The sequence below is a fragment of the Lepidochelys kempii genome, chromosome 27 (genome assembly GCF_965140285.1).
Source record: "Lepidochelys kempii isolate rLepKem1 chromosome 27, rLepKem1.hap1, whole genome shotgun sequence".
NCBI lineage: Eukaryota > Metazoa > Chordata > Testudines > Cheloniidae > Lepidochelys > Lepidochelys kempii.
Window position 1 is genome coordinate 13,314,330 of NC_136406.1, and position 26,594 is coordinate 13,340,923.

The window sequence follows — 26,594 nt, forward strand, 5'->3', positions numbered from 1 at the left end:
CAGTCGCTCAAACTGAACCAGCGTTGATGGAGGTGGTTGGTGGGGTCAGCCACAATGATCCTCTTTGCTGATCTTGTCCTGCCAATTAATATGGAGCAACCGACAAGTCCTTTTGTTCATCCCTTGTGGCTCCTTAGAGACTAACGCATTTAATTGGGCATAAGCTATCCTGGGCTAAAACCCACTTCACCAGATGCTCAAATAAATGTGTTTGTCTCTAAGGTGCCACAAGGACGCCTCTTTGGGCCGGTTCTGGCGGAGCCTCTGCGGCCGTCCCCGCTCCGGCAGGGGCGCTCAGCCCGAGAGACCTCCCCGCCCGGCCCGGGCAGCGCCCGCTCGGAGAACAGGACCCTGCCCGGGTAGGCTGGACCGGGCGGGGTCTGGACCGAGCCCGTTCCGGTCCAACGCCTCTCTCCCGAGTCCTCCACGGAGCAGGGGGGCAGAGCCGAGCCGAGCCGCGGCAGGAGCCATCGGGGATTAGGGGCGAGGGACCCGCGGCCGCTTTCTTCCGTGTTCCGGCTTCCTGCAGCCAGCCGCGGCGGTGCGGGGCAGGGATGCGGCCGGGCGCCGGCGGCGGGGCCGCTGCGGGGCTGGGGATGGCCCCGCACGTCTAGGTAAGGGGCCGGCCGCGCCCCCCTGGCTCCAGACCTGGGCGGGGGAGGGCTGGGATCTGCCCCCCCCCCCGGCTGGGGCTCAGCAGCTGCCCAGGCTCGGGGGCTGGGCACGGGGGGTCTGTCTCTGTCCGTCCGTCCGTCCGTCCGTCCCACCTCCTGGCCGCTCCGGGGGGGGCTCTGGGGGGTCTGCTCCCGGCTCTGGGGGTGCAATAGGCTAGTTGCGGGGGTGGGAGCGCCTGGCCGCCCCCGTCCCGGAGCAGGGACCCCGATATGCTGGGCGCTGTCCCCGGTGAGGGCAGCCGGGGACCGGCAGCCAGGACGCCTGGGTTCTATTCTCAGCTCCGGGGAGGCAGGGCCGGCTTCGGGGTTAGCGCGGGGGACCGGCAGCCAGGACGCCTGGGTTCTATTCTCAGCTCCGGGGAGGCAGGGCCGGCTTCGGGGTTAGCGCGGGGGACCGGCAGCCAGGACGCCTCGGGTTCTGTTCCTGGTTCTGCCACTGACTTGCTGAATGGCCGCGGGAAAGTCACTTTCCCCCCCTCCTGCCTCAGTTTCCCCCATCTGTAAACTGGGGTAGGGACACTGGCTGAAGTGCCCTAAAGGAGGATTAGACAGTGTTTTGAAAATGCAAAGGGCCAATTCTTAGCCGTTTGATTGGGCCGGGCTGTTGCCCTGCTGTCTAGCCCAAGTGTAACTGTGATTGCATTCTGCCTCCTTAGATTCCTCCCCCAGTGTCACTCGGGTACAGCCGTCTCCTTCCCTTCCTGTCCTAAACCTGGGGCTCCGCGTGGCTGTAGAGCAGCCCCTGCGTGCCACCCCAGAAGCTGCTGCATTTCAGAGGGCCTGGGTGACGCGATGCTCAGACGCTTCCTTTGGGCGCATTGGCAAAGCCCTCTGGGGTGAAAAGCACCGTAGGCATCTCGGGTATTTTTAGCAGCGGCGGTGAGTGACACCCGAGTGGGTAGGCAGATTGAGGCGGCAGGCATGGCGGAAATTTACAGTGAGCGGAGGGAGATGGGGCCTCCCCGTGGAGCACGCCTCGTCCGGTTCATTCACACGTGCCTGGTGGCCGTTTGTGCGACAGCAGCGCCAAACCCAGGCTAAGAGACGGTCCTGGCCCTGAGGGGCTGATAGATTGGAACGACAAGGCAGTGGGGGAGGGCGGGGGGGGCAGATTTTCAGAGCAGCTCAGGGCCAGCGCTCGGTACTCGCAATCCCGGCCTTCAGCACCCACTGAGCAAACCTGGTCTGTGCCTAGTCCCGGAACCAAAGCCCTAGGTCTAGTCTCGCGTTTTCAGGTTCAACCTCCTTTTGCAACTCCAAAGGGACCTTTCCATGCCCCCCGCTGCCCTTAAACCCTTTCCAGCTCCTCCCCTCATCTTTGCACACCCCCAACCCAGCACCTGTTTCCTGACTCCAACACCCCTTCCCTCTGCCTGTATGGAGCCAGGCACTCTGGGCTTTGTGGCCTGTGGTAACCGCTCCCCCATAAACCGAGAGGCAGTAAAATCAACGCGGCACATCTTCAATGGGGGAGGGCAGTTGGGTTCAGGCTGGAGTTTGGGGGTGGCTGTCAGATCAGGTGGCACCGTGGAGGGCACAGGCCTTAAGGCTATCTCTGGGACGCTAGCTTCACACACCGTAGCTGTGCCAGTCTCTAGGGCTCCATTCACAGATTATCAGCAGGTCACCCAAGGTAGGAGGGTAAAGAAGGGGATCTGCCCTCATGAGCTGCCTGCAGAGGTACTGAGTCACCGCTGGCCACATGCAGGAAATGCTGAGGAAGCAGAATGGGGCAGGGTAGTTGGGAGGATGGAGTTTGCACTCTGAACCCAGCTGCCTGGCAGCTCCCAGGTAATTAGCTGTCGAGGGGAAGTTGCACTTGTCCGTTGGAAGAGAAGCCAAAATAACTCTTAGCGGGTTTTTCTCCACCCGGAGTAAGAGTGACGCTGGGCCCTTCTCCAGCATTTTCTACTTGGGGATCTCAAAGTGCTTCGTGTGTGTTGGGGAGTTAAGACTCAAAATCCCATCTGAGGTGGGTCAGTATCGTTATCCCCATTTCAGATGGGGGAAACTGAGGCACGGGGGGATGGGAGGGACTTGCCTGGGGTGAGACAGTGGGTTCATGGCAAAGCTGGGAGTAGCACCTAATAGTCCTGGTTCCAAGACACCCCTGCTCTAATCACTAAACACACTCTCCTTCTAGAGTTGGGATTAGAACCCAGGAGTTCCTTGGGCCCTCTGCTCTAACACTAGACCCCACTGCTTCCCAGAGCCAGGACTGGCACCCAGGAGTCTTGGGTCCCAGTCTTCTGCTCTAACCATTAGACTCACTGCCTGAAACTTCTGTACTTTTTAACTTGTCATCTGAATTTAGACGAGGGGTGGGAATATATAATTATTATTTGCATTATCAAAGCACCAAAGAGCCCTAGTCAGGGACCAGGACCCTGCTGAGCCAGTCGCTGTGCTATATATGTATTTACTCTCCTTTTTATGTTTCACATGGTAGATCACATTAAAAAAGTAATTTAGTGAACAGAAATTTGCTCGGAAAATATCAGTTTCCCTCCAGTTTGAGTTACATCTGGGTTTGTGATCAGCGTGTGCTGGGTCTGGGTGACTGAGATTTCAGCTGGTATAAAAGCTGGAGAAAATGTGAATGTTGTCAGGAGATATTTTGGGGTGTGGTGGGGGGAAGGTAGGTGTTGGCCCCCTGATGCCCATACCCTCTAGTTAGGAGACTCAGTTGTTAACTTCAGTGGGAGTCAGGGACTGCTGGGCTCTGTTCCCAGCTCTGCCACTGACTTGCTGTGGGACCCTGGGGAAGTCACAGCCCTGCTCTGTGCCTCAGTTTCCCCTCCCACCCTTGTCTATTCAGTCAGTGAGCTCTGTGGGGCAGGGACTGCCTCTTATTATGTGCAGGTGCTGCTATCATGCAAACAGACCCTGACCCACGTCTCAGGCTGCTTCCCAGTATTGAACTGAAAGTGGCGAGAAGAGGTTGTGCGAAGGGAGCGGGGTGGAGGAGTGAAGAGTGGTGGGCCAGGAGAGATGGCGAGGAGGGGTGGAGGTCTGGGGCCATGGCAGCTCTCTGTGTGGGGTGGAGGGGGCAGCAGGCAATCGTGGGGGGCTGTGCTGTGCCTGGCATTCCAGCTGGTGCTTCCCGGGGCTGGGAGGTGGAGGGGGTCGGCCGATGTGGGTGTCAGGGATAATCAGAGGAGGCAGAACGCAGTGTCCTGGAGAGATGGCTGAGAGGCCCTGGCCTGGGCTTGGAGCTGCTGGAGGAGGCAGGATCCCAGGGTGGGTGGAGAGTTTGGCCCTAGGTCCTCAGAAGTGTTGGAGGGACCTGTTCAGTCCATCCAGCAAGTCCCCGTCCCCATCCTTCCCAAGGGGGCATTTGTGGCACCCACAGTGTGGTCCAGGGCACACATTTGCTGCCTTTGTTTCCTTCCTACTCCCCATTCTGGGCTTATTCTGGGGGGGATTTGGAACACTGTCTTCAGCTTTCCTCGGGGGGCAGCGTGCGCTGCAGGGGTCGCAGCAGGGGACTTTGAGTTAGGACTCCTGGGTTCCTTTCCCGACTTTGGGAGGGGCAGCTGTAGAACTGGGAGTCAGGACACCTGGGTTCTGTTTCAGCTCTGGGAAGGACGTACTGTGTGTAGTGGCTCATGCTGGGGGACAAGAATTAGGACCCTGGATTCTGTTTCTAACTCCCCCACCGCCCACTTGCTGGGTGATCTTGGGCAGGTCGCTTCCCCGCTCTGTGCCTCAGTTCCCCTTCCCCCTCCCCCCCCATCTATAGTATATTCCCCAGATCTCTGCGTGCAAACGGTATAAACACAGAGGCCTATGAGCTGATCGGGAAGCTGGGAAAGGCCCAGTGCCGAAAGAGTTAAACCTTCCTGAGGCTTGTGAATGACCCTGTTGTCATAGCATCAGGGACAGGCAAGGTGTAGAACTCTGTTAAACTCCCATCCAGGCAACCCCCCTCTGCAGAAATACAAAGTTTTGTTTGCCAAGGGAGGGTGCAAAGGAGAAGGACAGGGAGGGCCAGGTGCTAAGATTCCCCTCCCCCACCATGTTCCCTCAATGTCACCACACCTGCTTCCTCCCCACGTCCCCGCTTGGCCTCCCCAGGGTTGTTAGCAGGGATCCTGCCAGCTGCCAGGGGCCCTGGGTCATGGCTTCCTGGGGAGCAGGAGGGTGATGGGGAGTAGCAGATGGGAGATTCCTAGCTCTCCGGTGAGTGGAGACACCAGCCGTCCTCTTCTGAGGATGAGGCGTGAGGAGGCAGAGACATGGGGAACGGGGGATGTCAGTGATGGATGGACAGTCAACCTGTGGAACTCGCTGCCAGGGGATGTTGTGAAGGCCAAAACTAGAACGGGGCTCAAAAAAGAATGAGATCTGTTCATGGAGGACAGGTCCATCAGTGGCCATTAGCCAAGATGGGTAGGGGACGCAACCCCATGCTCTGGGTGTCCTATAGCCTCTGACTGCCAGAAGCTGGGACTGGACGACAGGGGGTGGATCACTCGATAATCGCCCTGTTCTGTGTGCTCCCTCTGAAGCACCTGGCATTGGCCACTGTCGGAAGTGGGCTCGATGGCCCGTTGGTGTGACCCGGCGTGGCCGTTCCTACAGACCTGTCCGCTCGTGCGCGGCATTGCACCTTGTCATTTCATACGGCCAGAAGGGGCTATTCCATCGTCTAGTCTGGCCCTCCATATAGCCACAGGCCATTAATGTTCCTCCTGTGTTAAATCCAAAGACTTCAGCTCGACGAAAGCATTTCAATCCTTAGGAGACTAACCTGCCTCGGCAGAGACTGCGGGACCTCTGCAGGGTTGGTCGCAGGGTTCGTGCCGGCTGTGCCCAAGGCCCCTGCCGTGGCAGGGAGTTGATCAGGTGTGATATGTCCAGGTGATCCCAGCAGGAGCCTGGTGCCCCGTGCTGCGGAGGAAGGAGAATCCACCCCATGAGGTCCCTGCCAATCTGCTTGGGCTGGGGGGGTGGGAAATCCTGTACAAACCCCAAATCTGGCAACCAGTCTGACCCTGAGCAAGTCAGTGGGACACGCCAGCTGGGCAGCGAAGACAGGGTCACCGGCCACCTCTGATCCTCCTTCAGAGGCAGACTCTTAACCAATCCAGATGCTTTTCCTCTGTTGTTAACCCACTGTAGACCACCTGGTCAGTCTATCTTGCTGTGAGAATTAGGTATCGAAGTAGGAAATGAAGCCACGAATTCCCACGGCCGTGGCTCTTTTGGGTAATGTTAATTTGGCTCCTGAACCCCTGAGGTCTGAGTATCGCTGCTCTAGACACTTGTGTCCTGCCTCGTGGGGAGGGGAGACGCAGAGGAGACGAAAGCTCCTGGCCTGAAAAGGGGGGTGGGAGGGGAGAGAGACAATGCCCAGATCGGACCCTCACTGGGGCGTCCTCTCCCGCTGGCCCACAAACCCCTCTCATCTTCTGCTTGCTCCCTGGGCTCGCCCATCGTCTGCACAAGCCCCTCTCCTGTTCAGCCCTGAAGTGTGTGTGTGGGAGAGAGTTCGCCCTCTAGTGGCCGGGCCCACGGCTGGGGAGGGGAAGGAACCTGCGACTGCTCTCCCTATGGCGGGCTATTGCAAGGGGACGTCCAGGGTTCAAATCCTGGCTCTCCAAGGTGGCCATATATTGTTACGTGATCCTTGGTCCCTCTACCAGCTGACGACTCCTGACGGGCTGTGGATGAGCTGGGACGAGTGGATGCTTTGCAAGCGGTGCAGAGTCCCTCCTGCCACGGGCAGGTCGGGACGGGGGATGATAGAATCCACGTCTCTCCCCAGTCTGGCCAATCCCTAGGGCCTGGGATTGGAGTTTGCCTGCCTAGCACCCCCAGCAGTGGGTGAGGGCACCTAGTTTGCTTATGAGAATGTGCTATGAGACTGTCAAAAGCCCTATTAAAACCAGGCGAGATCACTTCTACTGTTTCGCCCATGCCTAGGCCAGTAACCTTGTCAAAGAAGGAAATTAGATTGGTTTGGCATGATTTGTTCTTGTCAAATCCATGCTGGCTAGCCCTTATTACCCTGTTATCCTCAAGATGCTTACAAACTGACTTGTTTGCTCTGGTATCAAGTTGGACTGATGGGTCAATAATTCCCCAGGTCCTCTTTATTACCCCTTTTAAGGATAGGTCCTGTGTTTGCCCTCGCTAATCCTCTGGGACCTGACCTGTCCTCCTCGAGTTTGCAAAGATATTTTCTCACATTTCCAAGCTTGATTCAGCTAGTTCCTTAAGTAGCGTGGTGTGAATTTCATCAGGCCCTGCTGACTTGAATACATCTAACTTACCTAAATGTTCTTTAACCCGTTCTTTCCTTCTTCTGGCTTCAGTTCCTTCCCCCTTGTTAATGTTAATTGTGTTAAGCATCTGGTCAGAATTAATCTTTGTAGTGAAGACTGAAGCAAAATAGGTATTAAACACCTCTGCCTTCTTGATGTCAACATCCATTATTAGCTTCCCTTCCCTGCTAAGGAGAGGACCTTCCCTTTCCTTTGTCTTTCTCTTGCTCCTAATGTATTTATAGAACCTCTTTTATGCTTCTAGCTAAGTGTAACTCACCTTGTGCCTTTGCACCTGGGCCATTCGTTTATATTCATCCTTAGCAATGTGTCCACATCCCACTAGGCTGTAGATCCTACTAAAGAGGAGAGGATAGACGCTGATCCTACTCTTTGTGGGATTCCCTTTTTGATTTTCAGGTCATTAAAGAGTTCCGGATGGATCCCTACTGGCCTCTCACTATTCTGGCTCTCTTTCCTTTGCACCAGGATATTTGCAGAGCTTTGTGCACCCTGGAGCCTGCCGGGTATTCTCCACAGTGGTCTCCGCTAGTTAGAAGAGCCTTCCGCTCCATGCCTCCTACCATGGAGACACTTCCATAAGCTAGCGGCATCTCCCTGAGGCAGCTACCCCTAGCCCTGGTGCTCCTTTGCTATGCTGCAGCTTACAGACAGTGTGCCAAGCAGATGCAGCTTCCCAAGAGCCTTCTGTATCGCGGTGAGATCTCTTAGGGCTGTGGAATAGTCTGCCAAGGGAAGTGGGGGAAGCTTTGTCCCCAGGGACCCTTAAAGCTAGACAGGACAGAGGCGCAGGAAAATGTGTTTTCAGGAACAAGCCTGCTGGGACCGAAAGGGTCTCTTCTGTGTCCAGCTCCTGTGATCCGATGTTCCAACAGAGAGCGAAGCCCCCCGGAGCTCTCGCTTGCATTTCTGAGCAAAAAAGAAAAGCCAAAGGGCCGGATCCTCAGCGGCTGTAAATCTGCCTCTGTGGCACGGTTTTGATTTACCCCAGCTGGGGATCTGGCCCCACAAATGCAGTCAGGTGACACTGCACGTACCCCTGAGCTGATCGGATCAGAGCTGGCTTGGCCACACAGTACTGTCTGGATCTGGTGGTCTCCATGGGAATAAGCTGGCTTTTAGCCCAAAGCCAGCCTTGGTAAGGCTCCTGCTTGCAAAATAAAAGTCCTGGGGGGGCTGTAGGGGCGATCGTTGTTCGTGCGGGACGTGCAAGGTAAAGGTCTGTGTACAGTGGGGTACGTGCTTCCCTGGCCAGAGGTCCAGAGTTCCCACTTCTTAGCAAGATGAGACTGAGGCAGAAGGGAAGGTGCCGGGATCTGCCCCTGACTGGCTAAACTCTGAAGGCGAGATCCTGCATCTGGTTTAGCGTCCACTCTGCGGAGCCCTATGCGAGCGGGATGAGAAATTTGCAAATAGCCCCTTGTCCGTGGAGGTGTTAGAGATCCCGTGGCCCTTCTTGTAAGTGCCAGGGTGTTCGCACCAGCGTCCAGGCCAAATTCCAGAACTGGACCGGAACAGAAGGGGGCTGCGGGCTGGGAGCGAGGCGCATCGGTAGAGCTGGGCCGGGTTCGAGGGCTGGAACAGCAGGGGGGCTGCAGGTCGGGATCGAGATGTCTGCCCCCCACCTCGGAACCTGCCTGTCATTCTCATGGCAGCGGCAGCTCCAGGAAGCGGGTCACAATGTCGCCACGGTGCCACCACTCCCAGGCCGTAACAAGCCGGGGTTTGGTTTCTCTCCCCGCAGGAGGGCTCCGAGCTGGAGATGAAGGGGTTGGCCTGACCCCGAGGGCCGTCCTGTTGATGAGAGGGAGCCCCCGGCCATGGGCAGCCACGAGAAGGAGCCGGCCTCCCCCCGGAGGGCACCGGCGCCGTCCAGGTCCAACAGCATCGTGTCTTCCAAGCACAGCAGCGCCCACCAGGTCTGGCATCTCCCCTCCCTCTCGCCAATGCTCCCACCAGACCCTCCCCTGCCCCCGGGACCAGAGCTAGGCCGGGGAGCCTCCTCTCCAGAGATCCCTGGCAGGGGGGATGGGCAAGAGGAGGCCTGGAGACCTCGCCCCAGAACCGGCTGCCCGGCCCCCAAAAAGCAGGGCCAGCCAGAGAGGAGGCCTGTTTGCACCAGGGGTCTGACGCCACCCATCAGTGACTTGGGAGCCAGGGATGTTCTCCTGGGCCCGTGTTGCATTGAGCTGGAGCAAAGGCAGGGGCTGGGAAGAGGTCCGACGGGGAACCCAGCTCCCTGCTGTCCCCACCCGCAGTACGGCACGGCCGTTCCCTAGTGCCGAATGGCGCTGGTGCCCCCACAGCCCTGGGCGGTGTGTGCGAGACAGAGAGAGATCATGGTCCATCACGCCAAGGAAGGCGCGTCCCGGGGCACTAAGGGAGCAGCGCAGGGGTTGCTATAAGACTTGTTACCTCCCTCGGCGCCCGGGGGTGGGCAGCGTTGCGGCCTGTCCGTTCCCAGTCAGACCCCCCCACCCGTGTGCTGCAGGGCTCCGAGTGCTGGGAGGTGGTGGACGAGCCCCGGGGCAGGATCGGGCCCGGCCAGGAGCTGGAGCGGCACGAGGGCTACCTGCTGAAGAAGAGGAAGTGGCCCCTGAAGGGCTGGCACAAGGTGAGAAGGCGAAGAGGGGGGATAGAAAACCACTCCCCTTCCACAACCCGGCACCCTGCTGTCACATCACTGTCTCCTTGCAGTGCAGCTGGGGGACTGTGAAGGGAAACTCGGGGCATTGCCCCAGCAGGAGGCGCTCTTCCCCACGCCGGCACTGATCGAATGCCCCAGCAAGGCCCTGCCTGCATCATTACAGAGCCCAGGGATGGGGGGTATCTGGCTAACGCTGGGGCGTTCGTTGACCCTGGTTTCTTTGGTCAGCTCCCAGCTTGGGTGGTTACGTTCTGCCTCCAGGGGATTTCCCTCTGCAGCTTCACGGTCCTCCTTCACTTCCTGTCCTAAACTGCCACGCGTTGTTAAATAGCTTCCAGCTCAGGCCTGGCTGCATTTCGCGGCTCTGTGAGCCATCCGTGGGCAGTGTGGCTGTTAATTGGGTCCTGCACTCCACCCCAGAGGCGGCTGCATTTCAGTGCTGGTGGAAGCGATTCCTGGATGTCATTTGGAAGGTGTTCTGGCATCCTCTAGGTGCCTTGAATCCAGCGCGTGAGCAGGGCTTCTAGGGGCAGATCACGCTGCCCTCTGCCCCCGACGTTCCCGCCCTCTTCTCCCTCCTTCAGCCTTGTTTCCTTCTCCTCTTCCTCCTGCAGAGATACTTCGTGCTGGAGGAGGGGATCCTGAAATACGCCACCACGCGCCAGGATGTGAGTATGGCACAGGGCTGGGTGCCTGTCCTGGCCTCTGGGCAATCACGGGGCTGGCCGGGGGCCAGGATCAGTCTGCCTGGGGGAGGCGTGCTGGAGCTGGCTTGCAAGGACCCTATGGATCGCACCCCCATTTCACCACCATCCCCCTGCCCCAAGTGGGACTGGTTAGGAAGGGGTCTCTCACTGGGGACCTTTCTTCCCCCGATCCAGGTGGGGTGAGGTGGGCGGGGCGGCACGGTACACTGAGACGCAGGGGTGGAATCCCATGTGCCCGGGCACTGCCCGGTGCCCGCTCGCGCCCCAGCTGACCTGGGCCTGCAACCCTGCCCCTTCCAGGTCCTCAAGGGCAAGCTGCACGGCTCCATCGACGTCTGTCTGTCCGTCATGTCCATCAACAGGAAAGCGCAGCGCGTGGACCTGGACACGGAGGAGAACATTTACCACCTCAAGGTCCCGGAGCTCGGCCTGGGCACGGGGAGAGTGGGTGGTGGAGGGAGGAGACAGGATGGGGAGAGCGGGAGTGGGTGGTGGGTGGGGAGAGGCCGGGGCTGTGGAGTGGGGATGTCTATGGGGGGTGGGTCACACCGTCTCATCTGCCCCCACCCCCCAACTCTCTGGGATCTCCCCCTCCTGCAGATCAAATCCCAAGAGCTCTTTAACAGCTGGGTGGACAAGCTGTGTTCCCACCGCCGGGTGGAGAAGCCTAAGTGCCCTGTGCCCACGGGGGCCCCGGCCAGGCAAGTCCTGCCCCCCACCCAGGTGAGCGTTGCCCATCTGCTTTGGGAACATGGGATGGGACTGGGGGCTCCCATCTGTGGGGTGCGTGTGAGGGTGGGGTGGCCATGGGAGACTCTGCCCCTTTGCGAGATGGAACCCAGGCGTCCGAGGCTCCCCCTCCCCCTATGGACAGAGTCTTCCCCTGGGGGCTCCCCTAACCTCTACCCCTGTCTCCCCCAGGGCTACGGCTCCTGGAACCACGTCCTGCCGTTGGATGGCGCCCCAGGCCTGTCCGCGCTGAGCAGCCCCCGGGACAAGGTGAACGCCTGGCTGAAGGACAGCGAGGGGCTGGATCAGTGCTCGGCAGGTGAGAGGGGTGGGAAGGCTGGGGCAGGGGTGTGGAATTCGGGGGCTGTGGCACCCGACCTGAAGGCCCCTTTAGGTGCCCCGTCCCCCTCCCCGAGTGATGGGGGTGGGGAGTGTGGCACCCACTTGCTCTCGTTCACTGCGGCTGCTTCCCTGTTTCTCTCTGTACCTGGCCCCCGTCTGCCCGCCCATCTCAGAGCTCTCCGAGTGCCAGGGGAAGCTGCAGGAGCTGAACAAGATGCTCCAGAGCCTGGAGATCCTGCACCGCATCCCGTCCGTGCCCCTCATCTCCAACAGCCAGGTGACTGGGGGCGGTGTGAGGGCTGGAACATGGGGGATGGATCCTTCCTGTAGGGCGGTGCTGGCTCTCCAGGGATACCCTGCAGGGCAGCCGGGGGGCAGTGCTGAGATCAGTGTCCGTACTGCTGAGAGCGGAGAAGACCCCAGATCACAAAGGGGAGCCCAGGAGAGGGATTGTGCCCTAAATCCATGGTGATGGGCTCTACGCAGGGTCCTAGGTGCAAAGCCATCCACATGGGTGGCATGAGTCTGAGCTTCCCATGGGCTGTTGGCAGCGGGTGGGGCAGGGCAGTGGGGATGCCGATTCACTAGCCAGGTGCAGCGTGGTTGTTAATTGGGCCCTGTGCTTCACCCCAGAGGTGGCTGCATTTCACCCTCAGCGAGCGATCCCTGCGTGCCACTGGCTGTTAACTGGGCCCCGTGCTTCACCCCAGAGGTGGCTGCATTTCACACTCAGCGAGCGATCCCTGCGTGCCATTGGCTGTTAACTGGGCCCCGTGCTTCACCCCAGAGGTGGCTGCATTTCACGCTCAGCGAGCGATCTCAGTGCACCACTGGCTATGGCATCACACCCTGTCACCTGAGTCTGCCCCTCGGCCCCCCTTTCCATGGTTCCTTCCCCTCTTGCCAGGTGGGTCTCACGCTCTCTCTTGGTTACAGACCTCAGCAGCTGCAGAGAGACCCAAAAAGGGGAAGCGAACCACCAGGATCTGGTGCACCCAGAGCTTTGCCAAAGACGACACCATCGGCAGGGTGAGCGGGGCTCTGCTTTGTGGGGGGAGGACCTTGCTGATTCGACTTTCCCCAGACCCATGCCGTGCTGGGTTCGAAGGGTAGAGGGCGGCTGGAGCTGACCATAGGAGAGGGAGGCCCCTGGCAAATGAGGGGGCTGGAGGAGGCCACAGCATGAGACCCCCAAGTGGCCTCGACAGCCCAGATCCCATGCAGAGCAGAGTCAGGGCTTCCAGGGAGATCCCCACACAAGCCAGATTCCCCGCAGAAGCGCGGCCTAGTGGCTGGAGTGTTGGGGGGGGTGTCTCTGAGAACGGCACGAAGCCCCTTGCGGGGGGTCAGAAATCAGGCTGACGTATGAAAGGGGGTGCTCCATGGGGATCTAACCCTTCCCTCCCCCGCTCCGCGCCCCCACAGGTGGGCCGCCTGCACGGCTCCGTCCCCAACCTCTCGCGCTACCTGGAGTCGAGCCAGAGCCAGCCAGCCTTCAGCCTCCCCCCGGAGTACAGCCAGCTGCCGCGGAACTTCTGGATCCTGGCCCAGAAAGGTGGGATGGGTTGGGAGTGGGGGGCAGGGTCAGCCGTGGGGACAGGACATGGGGCCTGCTGCTCTGAGGGCAAAAGCTGCTTTGCTTTGAGCGAAAGGACACCCCCCCCACCCCCCCCGTCGGATTGCCGCCGTCCAGGGAAACGCACAAAGCGCTTTACCTGGTCCAGCCACTGGGGGAAGACAAAGCTCCCTCCACGAGGATTGCTCAGCGGTTTGAGCACTGGCCTGCTAAACCCAGGGTTGTGAGTTCAATCCTTGAGGAGGCCATTTAGGGATCTGGGGCAAAAATTGGGGATTGGTCCTGCTTTGAGCAGGGGGTTGGACTAGATGGCCTCCTGAGGTCCCTTCCAACCCTGAGATTCTATGGTTCTATGAAAGCTCAGCACCAGGTGAATGTGGGGGACAGCCTGACCTTGTCCCCCCTGCCCCTGTCTCTAGTGCACGGGTCCCTCAGCAACGTGGTGGCCGTGCTGACCGTGGAGAGGAATCGCCTCCAGGAGATGGGGCGGGCGCTGGATTTGCAACGCCAGGCGGGCAGCGCCAGGAACGCAGCCGTGGCTGGGGTAAGGCCCCAGGTGCGCGTGGCCAGGGAGCCGCGGGCTGATCCCAGCTTTGCCCGCCGACTGCCGGCATCCCGGTCCCCTGGATGGGTCATGAGCGGGGAACTGAACCCGGCCGCTCTGCTTGAGCTGACGGACGAGGCCCGGGGAAGCAGCAGCCTCGCCTTGCCCGCTGCAGCCACTAGAGGGAGACAAAGACCCTGGCGCTGGCGGTCATCGTCCCAGTTCGGCTGCAGTTTGCCGGGCTCCAGACTGGAGCGGGGGTCCCCGGGGGGGGAGATCCTGCGCTCCCGCTCCACCTCCTCCAGGCACCCGCCAGCATGGAGATCCCGCTAGCTAACGAGATGGAGAAGCTCTGGGTCGTGGGTTCGAATCCTGCACGGGGCTGTAGCGACTGGAAGTATGGACCGTTGGGTGGCTCTCTGGTTATGGAGTGTCGGCAGGGCGGCCCTGGAGGGGAAGGCTACACTCTGCCACCCGTGATCAGCAGAGCCCGGCAGGTGCCAGGCGGCCCCGCGCCCCAGGGCGTGCAGGAGGCGCCCCGGAGGGGGTGCTGGGCCAGGCCATCGCGAATAGGGGGGTGGGAGGGAGGAAGGAAGGGACATGCTCCCGGGAGCGGCCCCCCCCTCAGCGTTCCCTTGTCTCCTCCTGGCCCAGGCTCCCTCGCAGAACCCGGACCATGTGGAGTATCTGCAGCGTTTCCACGCCCTCTCCATCTCCTCCGACGCCACGCTGGACTCGTTCACCTCGCTCCACCCAGACGAGGTCAGGCGCCCTCTGGGACGGGGAGGGAGGGGAGTGAACAAGGGGGGGGTCAAACCTGCCCCTGCCATGGGGGGCCGAGACCCCCCAGGTGCCACCTGGCATAGCCCGTGCGCTGTCAGCGAAGGGTTACGGTGACGGTCTCCTTCTGCCCCCTCGCAGCCTGAGGCCCACCTGGCCAAGGGGCGGGAGCAGCAGCTGTCCAACCGCAGCATCGTCTCGCTCTCCGACTCGCACACCGAGTTCTTCGACGCCTGCGAGGTCTTCCTGTCCGCCAGCTCCTCCGAGAACGAGGTGAGGGGCCGGGCTGGGGGGGATCCCCGCTGCAGGGCTGTCCTGCACCTGATCCCAGGCCCTGCTGCATCGGTTGCGTCAGGTGTCTTATTGGTTCCCTCGGGCTAGCTCCAGGGGTTTCAGCGGGGTTGACTCACCAACGCTGACGTGGGGGCCGGCTGACAGCGGTGGTCCTGGATCAGTTATACGTGGCACGGGTCTGAGCAGTGAGACCCGCCCCTCTGTCCACGCAAACGCTCACGCATGTACCTGTGGGCACAGACCTGCACAACCAGGGCACGTGTGCGCACAGCCGTGGCCACCTCCGCACACGCACGGACCACACAACAGCCATCGTGTACGCGGGCACACGCAGCTGTCCCCACATGTGCATCGGTGTCTCCTCACAACAGCCACACAAGGACACAAGGTGCCGGCGTGGCCGCCAGGGCCACAAAGTTTAGACATCCCCAAGGACCCTGGGGGCGGGGCTAAGAGAAGGGGGAGGGGCTAAGGAAAGTGGGTGGGGCTAGAGGAAGCCACCCCATGCAAAAGCCTTTGTTTGCTGCTTTCCTTTCCTTGGCTGGGTTTGGGTTTTGTCGCACGCATTTGGCCTCTCTCTGTTCTTTCTCTTCCGTCCTCCTCTCCGCCCTGGCCCAGGCGCTGGCCGAGAAGCCCCTTCCCCCCCAGCCCCCCAAATCATCCTCGTGAGCTGTTATTTGTGTCTCGTGTAGACGTGACCTTGGTGCATTAGAACCATTATCCCTAGAAACCAGCTCCCGCTCTCTGCCTCTCCCCCACCCCCCACTTCTCCCCCTTGAAACCCCCACCCCGATCCTGGGTCTTCTGCGACTGAACCCCCAGCTCCCAGATGACCCCCCTTCCTAGATTCTAGCCACCTCCCTGCCTGCGTCTAGTGGGGGGGCGCAGGGCCCGGAGCCTAGACAGCTCCCTCCTGCCCTGTCTGTGCTTTGGGGCAGGGGGATTCTGGCTCCCAGGGGCTTAGGTTGAACCAGGCTCCCAAATTTGGAGTGGGGTAGCAGCCAAATGCACCCGGGGGCCAGTACACGCCCCCCGCCCCCCAATTCTCCGTAGCCTGGGGGCTGCTCCCCAGCCGGCTCCGAGGGTGGGGGATTTTGCCCCACCGGCTCTAGGGGGAGCGGGGGTGTTTGTGCTTTAACCCTCCCTCCCATCCACGCAGCCCTCGGCCTCCCCACACCCCCCCCCCCCCGGCTCCCCAGTTCCCGGCGCCCTGCACCAGTTCCAGTCCCGTCGTTGCCAACCCGGCCTCTGACCTTTCTGCCCCTCCAGGCCTCGGACGACGAGTCCTGCCTCAGCGAGGCCACCAACAGCCTCTCCGACGAGGCTGGGGGGGACGGGCGCCTCCAGAGAGGTATGGGGGGGGCGGATCACCAGGGGTTGGGAGAGGTGCTGGATGATGTGGGGGGCATTGAGGAGGGGGAGATGCTGGGGGGGCTGGTGGCTTGGGGGAGGTTAATGGGTGATGGCTGTGGGGAGGGGGAGAGGTTGGGGGCCAATGGCTGAGGGGCTGATGGCTGGGGGGAGGTTAGGGGGTGATGGCTGGGGGGAGCGGGAGAGGCTTGGGGGCTGATGGCTGGGGGGAGGTTAGGGAGTGATGGCTGTGGGGAGGGGGACAAGCTGGGGGGGGCTGATGGCTGGGGGAAGGTTAATGGGTGATGGCTGTGGGGAGGGGGAGAGGTTGGGGGCCGATGGCTGGGGGGCTGATGGCTTGGGGGAGGTTAGGGGGTGATGGCTGGGGGGAGCGGGAGAGGCTTGGGGGCTAATGGCTGGGAGGAGGTTAGGGAGTGATGGCTGTGGGGAGGGGGACAAGCTGGGGGGGGCTGATGGCTGGGGGAAGGTTGGGGGGTGTTGGCTGGGGGAAGGGGGAGAGGTTGGGGGCCGATGGCTGAGGGGCTGATGGCTGGGGGGAGCGGGAGAGGCTTGGGGGCTGATGGCTGGGGGGAGGTTCGGGAGTGATGGCTGTGGGGAGGGGGACAAGCTGGGGGGGGCTGATGGCTGGGGGAAGGTTAATGGGTGATGGCTGTGGGGAGGGGGAGAGGTTGGGGGCTGATGGCTGGGGGGAGGTTAGGGGGTGATGGCTGGGGGGAGCGGGAGAGGCTTGGGGGCTGATGGCTGGGGGGAGGTTAGGGAGTGATGGCTGTGGGGAGGGGGACAAGCTGGGGGGGGCTGATGGCTGGGGGAAGGTTGGGGGGTGTTGGCTGGGGGAAGGGGGAGAAGCTGGGGGGCGATAGCTGAGGGAGGGGGTTGGGCTGGGGGGGGCATGGCTGCGAGGAGGGCGCCGGGCTAGGGGGGCCGACGGCTAGGGGGAGAAGCTGGGGGTGGTGACCGGGGGGAGGGGAAGGGGACTGGCTGTGGGGAGGGGGACCGATGGCTGGGGGGAGGACCCAGTTGACTGCCCCTGCCCGCCCCTAGCAGGCCGAGGCGGGGCGGAAGGCGGGCCGGTGCCCTGCGCCTCCGAGACGGGCGGGGGGGCGCTGCCGGCTCCCCCGCCCCTGCCCGCTCTGGTGCCCGCGTGGCTCCCACGCCGGAGCTGCCTGCCGGCCCCCAGCGTCCCCGCCAGCGACATCAGTGTGTGGAACATCCTGCGCAACAACGTGGGCAAGGACCTGTCCAAGGTGTCTATGCCGGTGCAGCTCAACGAGCCGCTCAACACCCTGCAGCGGCTCTGCGAGGAGCTGGAGTACAGCGGCCTGCTGGACGCCGCCAGCCGCTGCGCCGACCCCTGCGAGCGCCTGGTACGGCCCCCCCCCCCCCCCGCCTCTGATCCTCCCCCCAAGCCCTCTGCCCCGCTCTCACCGGAACAGACCAGTTCTCGGGGGGGCCCTTCTTCGGCCTAGCCCGTCGCTGCGGGGGGTTCCTGGGCTGGCCACGTTCCTTCCTGACCCCTTCGGCTCAGGCCCTGAAGCATGAGGGTCGAAAGCCCGGGCAGCTCCTTCCGCAGCCATTTGTCCTCATTCCTAGAAATGTCTAATCCATTCGCCCTGCAGCAGGGAGTTCCACCCATTCATAGCCCTTTCCGCATGGTCCCACCTCCACTACATGAGTGGAACACGTCTCTCCCTGTAGCTGCCCCTCCACAGCACCACCTGCTGTGGAGCATGGGTGTTACGGCCAGATATGGACCAGGCCCCAGTGACTCTCTTCCCCCCCCCCCAGGTCTGCGTCGCTGCCTTTGCTGTCTCTGCCTACGCCTCCACCTATTACCGTGCGGGCAGCAAACCCTTTAACCCCGTCCTGGGTGAGACGTATGAGTGCGTTCGGCCGGACAAAGGCTTCCGCTTCATCAGCGAGCAGGTACTAAGCCGGCTGGCCAGGCTGGGGCGGGCGGGACACAAGGACAGGAGTCAGCCACTGTAACAAACTGACAGTGGATGTGACCCCCCTGCCCCCTCCTAGGCGGAATCCAAACTGCCTGCTGCATGTGTCATGAGCACCGTACTGCTCGCAGCTGGTGGGGATTCGCCAGGCGTTAGTTTGCCTCTCTCCCCCAAGAAGAACACCCGGGGCACAGAGGAGAGGTGTCCGTAGCTGAGAACGGAGATGGGAGGTGGGGTGGGGGCTGCAGAGGAGAGAAAGCTCTCATGCCGCAGGTGGGGGGAATTGCACCTTCCCCCAGCCCCAGCTCTCCAGACAGAGGGCACAGATGCGTGACGCTGGCCTGGGTGAGGCATGGCTCTTCCTTTCTCTCCCCACTGCCTGCAGGTTTGCCACCACCCGCCCATCTCCGCCTGCCACGCAGAGTCAGACAACTTCATCTTCTGGCAAGGTGAGAACCAGGGGATCAGGGCTGGGTCAGAACCGCCCCGGCAGCAGGATTCCCTGCCCTCTGTGCTCAGGGACTCAGGACCAGGGACTGGATTGGGACCAGGGGCTGGGTCAGAACCGCCTGGACAGCGGGATTCCCTGCCCTCTGTGCTCAGGGACTCAGGACCAGGGGCTGGGTCAGAACCGCCCCGGCAGCGGGATTCCCTGCCCTCTGTGCTCAGGGACTCAGGACCAGGGGCTGGGTCAGAACCGCCCCGGCAGCGGGATTCCCTGCCCTCTGTGCTCAGGGACTCAGGACCAGGGGCTGGGTCAGAACCGCCCCGGCAGCGGGATTCCCTGCCCTCTGTGCTCATGGACGCGGGACCAGGGGCTGGATTGGGACCAAGGGCTGGATCAGAACCACCCCGGTAGCGGGATTCCCTGCCCTCTGTGCTCATGGACGCGGGACCAGGGGCTGGATTGGGACCAGGGGCTGGGTCAGAACCGCCCCGGCAGCGGGATTCCCTGCCCTCTGTGCTCATGGACGCGGGACCAGGGGCTGGATTGGGACCAGGGGCTGGGTCAGAACCGCCTGGACAGCGGGATTCCCTGCCCTCTGTGCTCAGGGACGCAGGACCAGGGGCTGGATTGGGACCAGGGGCTAGGTCAGAACCGCCCCGGCAGCGGGATTCCCTGCCCTCTGTGCTCAGGGGCTCAGGACCAGGGGCTGGGTCAGAACCGCCCCGGCAGCGGGATTCCCTGCCCTCTGTGCTCATGGACGCGGGACCAGGGGCTGGATTGGGACCAGGGGCTGGGTCAGAACCGCCCCGGCAGCGGGATTCCCTGCCCTCTGTGCTCAGGGACGCAGGACCAGGGGCTGGATTGGGACCAGGGGCTGGGTCAGAACCGCCTGGACAGCGGGATTCCCTGCCCTCTGTGCTCAGGGACGCAGGACCAGGGGCTGGATTGGGACCAGGGGCTGGGTCAGAACCGCCCCGGCAGCGGGATTCCCTGCCCTCTGTGCTCAGGGACTCAGGACCAGGGGCTGGGTCAGAACTGCCCGGACAGCGGGATTCCCTGCCCTCTGTGCTCAGAGATGCGGGACCAGGGGCTGGATTGGGACCAAGGGCTGGGTCAGAACCACCCCGGTAGCGGGATTCCCTGCCCTCTGTGCTCAGGGACGCAGGACCAGGGGCTGGATTGGGACCAGGGGCTGGGTCAGAACCGCCCCGGTAGCGAGATTCTCTGCCCTCTGTGCTCAGGGACGCGGGACCAGGGGCTGGGTCGGGACCAAGGGCTGGATCAGAACCACCCCGGTAGCGGGATTCCCTGCCCTCTGTGCTCAGGGACGCGGGACCAGGGGCTGGGCGTGGGTCAGAGCCAGGTGGGAGGAGTGCTTCTCTGTACTCAGGAGCGCGGGTTTGGGTCAGCACCGCCCTGAGTGTGCGCCCGTCTCTCTCTGCTCCCTCCAGACATGAAGTGGAAAAATAAATTCTGGGGCAAGTCCCTGGAGATCATCCCTGTGGGGACCGTCAACGTCAAGCTGCCCAGGTGAGTGACTCCCGGGGCTGGCGAGCCCCTGCCCTGGGCACCTGCCCACCCCCAAGGTGCCGGGTCCCTGCCCCCCAGCGCCCGGTAACTATCTCTCTCGCTGGCCAAGGTTCGGGGACCACTTCGAATGGAACAAGGTGACGTCCTGTATCCACAACATCCTGAGCGGCCAGCGCTGGATTGAGCATTACGGCGAGGTCCTGATCCGCAACACCAGGGACAGCACCTGCCACTGCAAGATCACCTTCGGCAAGGTGGGGGGGCCGGCCCCACAGCCTCCCTCGGCCCCCACAGCCCCTCTCGGCCCCCTGCCTTGCCTCCAGCCTCCCACCCCCTAGAGCGGGGCCGGGCCCCTCGGCCCCCGGCCTTCCCTCCAGCCTCCTGCTCCACAGAGCGGGGCCTGGCCCCATGTCCTCCCTCTGCCCCCACATCCTCCCTTGGCCTCCGGCCTTCCCTCCAGCCTCCTGCTCCACAGAGCGGGGCCGGGCCCCATGTCCTCCCTCTGCCCCCACATCCTCCCTTGGCCTCCGGCCTTCCCTCCAGCCTCCCGCTCCACAGAGCGGGGCTGGCCCCCACATCCTCCCTTGGCCTCCGGCCTTCCCTCCAGCCTCCCGCTCCACAGAGCGGGGCTGGGCCCCACATCCTCCCTCGGCCCCCACATCCTCCTTCAGCCCCCTCTGCCCCCTTGGCCCCCTGCCTTGCCTCCAGCCTCCCGCCCCATAGAGCGGGGCTGGGCCCCACATCCTCCCTCCGCCTCCACAGTCCCCCTCGGCCCCCTGCCTTGCCTCCAGCCTCCCGCTCCACAGAGCAGGGCCGCACCCCACATCCTCTCCTCGGCCCCCACATCCTCCCTTGGCCCCCACAACCCCCCTCGGCCCCCCACCTTCCCTCCAGCCTCCTGCCCCATAGAGCGGGGCTGAGCCCCACAACCCCCCTCAGCCCCGCGCCTTCCCTCCAGCCTCCCACCCCACAGAGTGGGGCCAGGCCCCACATCCTCCCTCGGCCCCACAGTCTCCCTCGGCCCGCTGCCTTCCCGCCAGCCTCCCACCCCACAGAGCGGGGCCAGCCCCCACATCCTCCCTCGGCCCCCCACCTTCTCTCCAGCCTCCCACCCCACAGAGCGGGGCTGGGCCCCACAGCCTCCCTCGGCCCCCCCACACCTTTAGGGGTGGGTCAGACCCCCCTTCCCTCTCCCACTCACCCCCTTTTAGCTTCTGCCCCATCTTCTCTTTGCTCCCAGCCTCCCCCTTTCCTTCTCCTCCGCCCCATTCACTCCTTTCCCCCCGCCTGGCATTTCTTCCCCTCCTCCCTTCTCCCCCTGCCGTGTCTCTCCCCCCTAACCCCTCCGCTCCTCCGGCAGGCCCGCTACTGGGGCTCCAGCGTCAACGAGGTGCAGGGAGCGGTGCTGAGCCGCGGGGGGCAGGTGATCCACCGGCTCTTCGGCAAGTGGCACAAGGGGCTGTACCGTGGGGCGCCCCCGGCTGGCCAGTGCCTCTGGAAACCCAGTAAGAACCAGGGGCTTCTTCCTGGACGGACCGGCCTTCTATAGGGGACGGGGTCACCGCCCCCTGCAGGGACAGACCTCCCATCCCATAGGGTCGGGCCCTCCATAGGGGACTGGGAAACCACCCCCCACAGACCTCCCACCCCATAGGGGCCATCCCTCCATAGGGGACTGGATCACCGCCCCCTGCAGCGACAGACCTCCCATCCCATAGGGTCCGGCCCTCCATAGGGGACTGGATCACCACCCCCTGCAGCGACAGACCTCCCATCCCATAGGGTCTGGCCCTCCATAGGGGACTGGGAAACCACCCCCTGCAGGGACAGACCTCCCCACTCCATAGGGGCTGGCCCTCCATAGGGGACTGGGAAACCACCCCCTGCAGGGACAGACCTCCCATCCCATAGGGTCTGGCCCTCCATAGGGGACTGGGAAACCACCCCCTGCAGGGACAGACCTCCCCACTCCATAGGGGCTGGCCCTCCATAGGGGACTGGGAAATTGCCCCCTGCAGGGAGAGTTGCCCCCCCCACCCCTTAGGGATCGGCCTTCTCTAGGGGATTGGGACATCACACCTATAGCTTTGGCCTCCTTTGCGGGACAAGGGGGGTGTGCTGGCCCCTGTAGGGACAGCACCTCTAAGGGGACTTGTGGGCAATAGCCCTGCACCCCATTACCCTCGTTGCACATGAGGTTTGGGGGGCCCAGGCAGGAACCCCAGTCTGGGCTGTGAGGGAAGCGTCCCGGCTCCCAGCCTCACGCCCCAGCCTGTCCTCGGCGGGGGGAAGGGTGCTCTCTGAGGGTGGGGGGTTGGAGCGGGAGGGGTGCTCAGAGGCCGGGTCTGTATCATCCCCCGCGCAGACCCCATGCCCCAAGAGCACGAGAAGAACTACGGCTTCACGCAATTCGCCCTGGAGCTGAACGAGCTGACGCCGGAGCTCAAACGCTTCCTGCCCTCCACGGACACGCGGCTGCGCCCCGACCAGCGGTGAGTGCGCCGGGGGTGGAGTCCCCCCCTCCGTAAGGCAGCCCCATCTTCTGATCCGGTGGGGTCTCGCAGGCTCGGGCTGGCTGAGTCCTGGCGCATCTCCTAGGGAAGGGGGATGTGGTAGAGGGGGTGTAGCTGAGACCCCACAGCTCATTGCAGCTGTGATTCCCCCGCCCACACACAGGTACCTGGAGGAAGGCAACGTGCAGGCGGCAGAGTCCCAGAAGCGCCGGATCGAGCAGCTGCAGAGAGACAGGCGCAGGGTGATGGAGGAGAACAGCATCTCCCACCAGGCCCGCTTCTTCAGGTACCGGCTCCCTGCTCGGCCGCGCCTGCGAGCCACCTCCCTGCCCCGCTCGGAGGAGGGGACCCCAGGGCCCACGTGCAGGTCCCCAGGGTGTTGTGGGACGCCCCCACCCCCGGGTCCTGGCTCATGCCAAAGCCACACTGTGGTCGCAGGAAACTGGAGCAGGAGAGGGGGCTCCGGTCTGGGAGGGGCCTTGGGACTCAGAAATGGGGGGAGCCCCTGGGATATTTTGGGATATTTGCGGGGGGGGGGCGGGAAGCGAGTTGGGGTTCAGGCCTGGATGCTGGGCCCAGGTTAGTCGCAAGGCCCAGTCCGCAGTTGTCTGCCCGGCTCTCTGGGGCGCCCCCCGGGGGGGCTGAGTCCTGCCCCGGTGCGGCCAGGACCCCCTGCGCCTGACCACGTCCTTCCCCCTCCCCTCTCCTCGGCAGGCGGCAGACGGACCCCGGCGGCAAGGAGTCCTGGGCCAGCAACGACACCTACTGGAAGCTGCGGACGGAGCCCGGCTACACCAGCCTGGACAGCGCCGTGCTGTGGTAGCTGTGGGCGTCCCGGGGGCCGCCCTGCCCAGCGCTCTGTGCCCCTGCCTCCCAAGCACAGATGGATTAGTGGGCAGGGGCTGGGCCCCCCGCCCCCGCGCTGGACAAAGTACAAGGAGGGCAGGGCACTGGATCCCGGCTGCCCCCTCTGGGGTCCGCTGGGCCGTTCGCCCGGGTGCCTCGGCAGTGCCCCCCAGTGGACAGGGTGAAGATGCCACGTGTGAAAGGTGTCCTGGCCCTTCCTGGGTCCGCCCAGCTCCCAGCCCAGCCCCGTCGCTGCTGTCTGCTGGCCGGACAGCCCGCACCCCGCCGGCACCTCATGGACCGTGGGGGGTGCTAACCCCATGCACTTAGTTCTGCCTTCCCCCCCACGGGGGGCACCACGATGTGGGGGCGGGGGGGGTGTGGGGGAAGCTTTTATTTTTCAAATTCTTTGTATTAATTTAAACAAACCTGTACACAGAGGGGGCTGAATTGGGATCCCAACTCAGCCCCGGGGCGGGGTGAACAGCGGCACATGGGAGGGTCTGCACAGGAGATGGGAGAATCCCGGAGAGGAACTGAGCCAGCTGTGTTACCTAATGGTTGGCCTCAGGACTCCTGGGTTCCATTCCCAGCTCCAGGATGGGAGTGGAGTCTAGTGGTTAGAGCAGAGGAGCTTTGGGAGCCAGGACTCCTGGGTTCAGTTCCTGGCTCGCCCAGGGCCTGTACGGATGGGTGAGGGGCGTCCCCAGCTGGGATGCGGGCGTTAATGACTGACTGTCTGTCTGTAGAGCCCTCGGAGCCCCCTCTATGCCGGGGATGGCGTGTTCGCCGCAGGGGAGCTGGGAGTTGTTCCCCTGGGGGCCCCCAAATCTGTTCAGGGCCTGAGCCAGCCCTTTTCTCTCACTTTTTTGGGGGGCCAGGGGATGCAGGGTCAGAAAGGACCCCGTGGGCACCAATGCTTGCGGGGAGGCGGTCCTGGGCTGGAGCACTCCGATCAGTTACCCTCAGGGGGCACCGTGGAGCGCCACCTTCCCACACCCTCACCCGCCAACATGGGGGGCAGGGATCCCCTGCGTGGCTTGGGGTTGGCCTGCAGGCGGGCAGACCCCGCCCCCTCCTTCCAGGCCTGGTCGTGCTGGGTTTGGCCTTTTGTTGAATCAAACCTTCCACGCCTCTAATAAAGGATCCCGAAGAGCCCGAGTGCAGTGTCTCCTTCACCATCACTCCCCCGCCCCCACCTTTCCTCTCTCCCCCGTCCCAACCTGTTCGGGAAGGGTCTTCCTCTCTGCAAACCAGGTCCCCTCCAGCCCACCCATGGGCTTCTTTCCTTCCTGCAACACAATGGTTTCAGACACTCCTTATCTAGGGCAGGAGGCTTCATTCATTCATGTGGCCTAGGGGTTAGAGCCGACAGCCAGGACTCCTGGGTTCTGGTCCCAGCTGTGAGAGGAGAGTGGGGGCCAGGGGTCAGTTGTGGGCGGGGGTGGTTGTCAAAGTGAGGTCTCCTGGGTTCTGTTCCCCATTTTGCCTCTGGATGCAAGTCACTTGTCTCTGCCTCAGTTTCCTCACCAGGCTGGCTAGAGCTAATTCACTGGTGTAACGTGCTTGGAAAGCCCCAGCTGGAAGGTGCTGGAGCCAGGCAGGGCTGCTGGTGCACACCCAGCAGGGGATGGCGTGTTGCACGGCCCCCGTCAGTGAATGAGCACAAGGGCTTGGGGACAGGTGAGCTGCTGCCACCCCGCGTATGGGGCCAGGCCTGCTGAACAGCTTGGCGCTGTGTGGGGTGTGGCCGCCCCCCCAAGGCGGCTGCCTGCGACCGCAATGGAGCCCATCCGTCCTGGGAGGGGGTGCAGGCTCCCTGCCTGGCTAGGTGCCCCCCAAAGCGCGGGGCCCGCTCCTCGTCCCGCCGTCACATCCCTCGAGTCACCGCCCGCCGGCTCTCGCTCACCTGTGCATCGCCCGCTTGCACCCGCTCAGCGGCAGGCCCTGAACAGCCAGCCCCACCCACAGGTATTGACACCCCCCCCCCCACCCATCCCCCAGCCTGCTCAGTGCATCCCTAGGCATCCATGTGCCCATCTCAAGCTCGGCTGGGGTTGCACATGGTGACAGCCAGCCAGGCAGTTGCACCCCCCCCCTTGCACACACACAGAGATGGCTGTGTGTGTGTCACTCTCTCACATGCTCCCTGCACATCAGCTGCCCGGTGAACACACACGCACAGAGCCTCTGTATGCAGTCAGGTACTCAGCAGACTTACGGCTGGTGTGGCACCTGGTCCCATCCATCCAGGTGCCCCCCTCCCTCCCCCAGCCTCTGTACACAGGCCCCCTCCTGCCTGTGTCCCTGCTGTGCTCTCTCTCTCTCACACACACACAGAGTGTGGTTAGCCACAGCTTTACAGTTTATTTAAAGAAATTCTTAAGCCAAAAAAAAAAAAAAAAAAACCCCCCACGGAGAACGTGGAGAACCTGTACATGTTTCAATAAATATGTTCAAAAGTAAAGATTTTTTCTTAAAAAACAAACAAACCACCCCCCCCCACCACACACCCTCCCCCCCCCCCCCCGCCCACTTCCCTCCCAGCACAGACCTGCACATTTCACCACCCACGCTTGGCAGAGTGTAAACAGGTTAGGCAAGCGAGGCAGGGCTGGTACTGACCCATGCCTGCAATGGGGGGCAGCCCAGAGCGGCAGGCTGTGCCCGCTTCTAACAGGCTGGCACCTTCCTCTGATTGTCTGGCTGAATAAATCCACCTCCAGTGTTCCCAGGCTAGAGGCTTCAAATATTGCCCATCCAGGGGCATGCCCCAACTGGGGGGGGTGGGGGGGGGGGAGCAAGAAAAATAACATTTAAGATGTACCTAAATCCCCCCCGAATTGTTAGGTGCGTAGCCAAATGGTGGAGGGTTTTGTGGGACAGGATTGCTGCTGGTTACGCGCTGGAGAGCAGAGCTCCCCCCCCCCCAATCCCCCACCAGGCGCTGGGGTGCAAAGGGGGGCTGGTTCATGCCTGGCAGAGGCCAGCGGCTGGGGGAATTGCTGGACGTGCGCTGGACATGGGGATGAGCCGTGTGGAGGGAGCATCATTCTGCCCTGCCCCCCCCCCCCCCACGCTCTGAACTGCTGCAAGACGTATGAATATTTCTGGCTGGTGCCCCCCATGGCTTTGCACAGCAAGGCAGTAGTTGGCCACGCGGGGTAGGGTGGGGTGCGGCACCCATCCGCCCCCTGCAGGCCCCACAGCGTGGGTGGAGAGGGGTGGGGGAGCCGGCGGCGCTCGGAGCTGCACAATTTGGGCTGGCGCCCTGCTTTCTGACCTGGCTAACCTGCTCGAGGCCATGACGCTTTATTTGAATGGGGCACCTTTACCCACCAACTACCGCCCCCCCCG

At 62.8% G+C, this 26,594-nt stretch overlaps 1 protein-coding gene across 3 annotated transcripts; it reads left to right on the top strand.

The window, feature by feature from the left end:
* The first annotated feature begins 332 nt into the window (after positions 1-332).
* Positions 333-25,652, top strand: OSBPL7 (oxysterol binding protein like 7). 3 transcript variants are annotated; one of them, XM_073325789.2, is made up of 23 exons: positions 335-614; positions 8,709-8,883; positions 9,456-9,578; positions 10,226-10,279; positions 10,619-10,732; positions 10,919-11,041; positions 11,240-11,366; positions 11,563-11,666; positions 12,326-12,418; positions 12,815-12,944; positions 13,385-13,509; positions 14,164-14,271; positions 14,431-14,562; positions 15,853-15,934; positions 16,996-17,318; positions 17,740-17,877; positions 18,286-18,349; positions 19,800-19,878; positions 19,988-20,132; positions 21,239-21,383; positions 22,244-22,370; positions 22,555-22,677; positions 23,106-25,652. In XM_073325789.2, exons 2-23 carry the CDS (start codon positions 8,785-8,787, stop codon positions 23,212-23,214), a joined length of 2,667 nt encoding a protein of 888 aa, XP_073181890.2. In that variant the 5' UTR covers positions 335-614; positions 8,709-8,784; the 3' UTR covers positions 23,215-25,652. The 3 variants fall into 3 exon arrangements, 2 of the variants coding, with proteins under 2 accessions (XP_073181890.2, XP_073181891.2); XM_073325790.2 differs by having other exon boundaries at positions 16,999-17,318; XR_012156371.2 differs by lacking the exons at positions 21,239-21,383; positions 23,106-25,652 and having other exon boundaries at positions 333-614; positions 22,555-22,644.
* Positions 25,653-26,594: the final 942 nt, after the last annotated feature.

What these genes read in the sequence shown, in the direction of transcription:
- OSBPL7 (XM_073325789.2), top strand. Translation starts at nt 8,785, where the DNA reads ATGGGCAGCCACGAGAAGGAGCCGGCCTCCCCCCGGAGGGCACCGGCG. An exon ending in CCAGCTCCTCCGAGAACGAG is followed by an intron (nt 14,563 to 15,852) that starts GTGAGGGGCCGG and finishes CTGCCCCTCCAG; the next exon opens with GCCTCGGACGACGAGTCCTG. An exon ending in CGGCTGCGCCCCGACCAGCG is followed by an intron (nt 22,371 to 22,554) that starts GTGAGTGCGCCG and finishes GCCCACACACAG; the next exon opens with GTACCTGGAGGAAGGCAACG.